Here is a 3536-nt window from a genome sequence, read left to right as displayed (position 1 = left end):
CTCATTGAACAATCCCACCGGTGAGTGTATCTCTTTGATCTCCTGCGTGGACCTGAGAGCGCCCAGATGACGTGGCTTAGGCGGTGTGCGGGCGGCCTGCGGCGATGAGGGAATTCCAAAATACTACTGCAGCTCTGGCGAGAGGTGCATTGCTCTATGACGGCCGCATAGTTAATCCATTCTCTGAGCAGGCCTCTCTCTCTCTCTCTCTTTTCCTTGATGCGCACCCTGATGAAATTCCTTAATGCTGTGTGACGTACTCCCTTATGACACTGGGCGCTGGCAGAAATGCCTGCGTTCCGACTGTTGATTATAGACGGCATGCTGACGCAGCGCGAATTGTCGTGGCAATCTTGCTACTGTAGCTGTTTTCTCTACTCTTTTTGGGCTTTTTCTTGTTCGTGCTATTTTAGTTTTCTAGTGCCCTGTTATTTATTTCTTTGTTCTTTTTGTTCTTTTTTTCTATTATAGAATATATTCGTAGGGAAGGATGAGCGCTTGTGACTATGTTCAACCAATGGTGCCGCAACTGGTCGCGGCGCTCATGGAGGCGATAGCGCAAGCGAATTCTGTTCGGCAGGAGGAATTGGTGGCGGCGGTGAAGATACAATCAGCGTACCGCATGTGGAGGGAGTTTCGTACGTATCGAGTGGTGAGGAAGGCTGTGGTGTGTGTGCAGCGGATGTATCGTGGCCACATGCAGCGCAAGCGTGTGATGAAGCGACGGGAGGAGGCGGAGGAGTCGCATGAAAGGGCTGTCTACGAGTACTACGCAACACGCATCCAGGCTTGCTTCCGTGGGTACTATGTGCGGTGTCATGTAGACAACTTCTTCGCCAGGAAGCTGTACATTGAGGAAACGCTGAGGGTGTCTTCAGAGGTGCGGGAAATGGCCACGCAGCTGCACCACGCTCAAGTCGAACGGGACGCGGAAGCACGGCTAACACTTCAGAAACAGAGCTACAAGGAGGCGACAGAGAAGTTGCACCACCTGGTCTCAACGGTGTCTGTGAGTGGCGTCTACAGGCGCCCCATGGTTCCCTGTTCGACCATGTCTGTTTATGGATCAAGCGTTGAAGGTGATATCAGGCATAATAGCGAGGCGGCGTTGCGTCCGCAGCACATACGAAAGGTGCGGGAGACGTTAAAAACGGTTCTGAAAGAACGGCAGAACAACGGGGGAGTGCCTGCAGCTACCGGGGAGGGTTATTCCACGTGGCCCAATCAAGGGCGAGTAACCGATGATGCGAAAGGGCGTGACAATGTTTCAAGCTTTCGCATATTTCGTGGTGCATGGAACCGTAGCCGCATAGATGGGCGCAGTTTGCCTCCCATCACAAGCTCCTCCGCGGGAAATGGGAACAAGCACCTCGGCAATGTTGTACAGCATTCATGTATAGATGCTTTTGAGCCTTTGTACGATACCGAAACGGCCGCTTTGCTGCGTTGCGTAGACACCAAAGAGATACAAGCCCTGCATGGTACCAAACCGTTTGTCGTTCCCGCCCCCAGGCGTGTGCCACTTTAGAAAATTCAAAGGAATTGCAAGAAAGTGTCTATCACTGAGTCAACTACTTCAGCAATGTAACTATATTTTATCAGCAACAGAAGACGTTGGCTTTCTTCTTTCTTATTTTTACTTTTTGTTTTATTTTGATGTGTTTTACCCTTTTATGCGTTGGCTGCAGCAGTTGACCTTTGGTTTCAGCGTGTGCGCCAAAATAAAATACAAAATAAAACATAATAATAGTAATAGTGACGCTCCATGTTGCCCCCACGCGTGCATTGGTTTCCTTTGCGTGAACAATCTATTAGCTTCCTTTCCTTACCTACTTTTCTTGTTTGCCAATTTGAAGAGGCTGTTTTTTTGCGCCGTTGCATTTTGTGCCAGTAGGAGTTACTCTGTGAAGCAGCAACGGAAGGTCGGTTTTGACTGTATCTCTCTTTCTCTTGGTAGTGGAGAGGGAGGCACCAATGGCGCTCTCCTCTCTCTCGAAAGGGGTGGAGACCATCGCGTTCGCAGATTCCGCGCTCCCTGCGGCGATGAGCTCGGAGCAGATGCAAGAAATCGTGACCAGCCTGGAACAGATGACTAGCGCAGAGGGGCGGCCTTGTGCTTGCCACTTCTTTGGAAAAAAATCCGTCTGCGCCCAAATAAGCAGTTTTCTGGTTTCACGGGGATGCCCATCACACTTGCTTGTGGAGGGTGCCTTTGTCGCCGCTGGCGAGCACTCAGAGCTGGGGAAAATGCTGCAGTGGTTCGCCAGCGCGGTGGTGGGGCTGTTTGTTGACGGTGTAAAGGGCGGAGTGACGTTCCCGCAGGCGTGGGAGGAGGCGATGCGGGAGCGGCCCGCACTCGCCCCCCACACCTTCGAGTTGCAGGGGTTCGCTGCCTTGTTCTCCTTCCTGCTCTGCCAGCTGGCGGCGGTGGAGGGGACAATGAGTAAGAGCGGGGCAAGTGGTGAGGTTGCCGCCGCGCATTGCGTGTCGCCGCGCGACAGTCGCAAGAAGCTACAGAAGAGGATTCCCCGCGAAAACGCCTCGGGGCTGCATAACCTCGCGCAGGAGCGTACGGCAGGACGAGCCCTGGCCGCAGCTAGCAACAGTGACAACGGTGCCGTGACCAAAGGTGCAGCTATCACGGCAACAACAAGGACGACGACGATAAGAGCATTATTTGCTGGTGTGGGTCAACCCACCGCGTTGCCGCAGCGTCCAGCAGGAAAGACGTTAAAAATGAAAAATGTGCAGCCGTTGTGGAATCCTGAGGGAGCCACGGGTTCCTTTGAAGCACTGAAGCCAATCGTGCCGCCTCCTAGTTTGCAATTGTCCACAATTAACGCAGCTAAAGAGGAGCCTTTAGCAAACATACTTCCACCAATGCCGATCCGACAACAGATTGCTAACAGTGGAATTATTGGACCCGACCCTAGTGAGGGGTCGTTGTCCCATTATTCCAAGTGGCAGAGTGAAAACTTGGCGCAGAACGATGTGATAATACCTCCTCTGGCTATTCGATCCAAAACTACGAGTGATAAAGCTGGGGACGTGGATGCAGAGGTGGACGCGGATAGTGGGCCATGCACTTTTCCCGGCTTACCCAACCCTCAGGGCGATAGTTTACTCACGGAAGAAGCCCCCGCACTGGTGCGACGGCGGCGGCTGCTCTCCTCGGGTCGGCCCACTCCTTTAAGGGAGGAGGACATTCAACAAAGGATGCGGGCCCGAGAGCTGCGTAGAAAGTACGGGGTGAAAAAGATAGTCAACTATGCAGAGAGGGACCTAGAAGATGTCAGGGAGCAGATGGAGCGAATGCGCGAGACACTAGATGCGGAATGCACTCCGAGTTCGGGTGCAACATGAGGGGCAGTGTGAGGAGCTGCAATTATGACCCTATGGCGGAGTAACTGATAATGCAAAGAAAAAGAAGAAGAGGATAAAATTACATGTATGCGTGGTTATGTGGCTGTGAGCCTTTTAAGCTCGATAGACTTTATTAGTTTCTGTCTTTGTATGTATATGGCGGGGATCGGGAG

General features: G+C 52.4%; 2 protein-coding genes across 2 annotated transcripts, besides 4 other annotated features; both read left to right on the top strand.

Moving 5' to 3' along the window:
• Positions 1 to 193: 193 nt before the first annotated feature.
• Positions 194 to 211: a microsatellite.
• A 217-nt stretch (positions 212 to 428) lies between these two features.
• Positions 429 to 462: a sequence feature (A-rich).
• Positions 463 to 490: 28 nt separating this feature from the next.
• Tco025E_06113 (putative spermatogenesis-associated protein 17-like) lies at positions 491 to 1528 on the top strand (the record flags this gene model as incomplete). The annotated part of the gene is made up of 1 exon (XM_029373002.1): positions 491 to 1528. The coding sequence occupies one exon, from the start codon at positions 491 to 493 to the stop codon at positions 1526 to 1528; it is 1038 nt and encodes a 345-aa protein (XP_029227099.1).
• Positions 1529 to 1618: 90 nt separating this feature from the next.
• Positions 1619 to 1674: a sequence feature (A-rich).
• A 44-nt stretch (positions 1675 to 1718) lies between these two features.
• Positions 1719 to 1755: a microsatellite.
• Positions 1756 to 1974: 219 nt separating this feature from the next.
• On the top strand, positions 1975 to 3363 carry Tco025E_06112 (uncharacterized protein; the record flags this gene model as incomplete). The annotated part of the gene is made up of 1 exon (XM_029373001.1): positions 1975 to 3363. The coding sequence occupies one exon, from the start codon at positions 1975 to 1977 to the stop codon at positions 3361 to 3363; it is 1389 nt and encodes a 462-aa protein (XP_029227098.1).
• Between the last annotated feature and the right edge of the window lie 173 nt (positions 3364 to 3536).

The sequence above is a fragment of the Trypanosoma conorhini genome (genome assembly GCF_003719485.1).
Source record: "Trypanosoma conorhini strain 025E chromosome Unknown Tco_14.4_contig_00393, whole genome shotgun sequence".
NCBI classification, from domain to species: domain Eukaryota; phylum Euglenozoa; class Kinetoplastea; order Trypanosomatida; family Trypanosomatidae; genus Trypanosoma; species Trypanosoma conorhini.
This window is presented reverse-complemented; position numbering and strand designations above follow the sequence as displayed.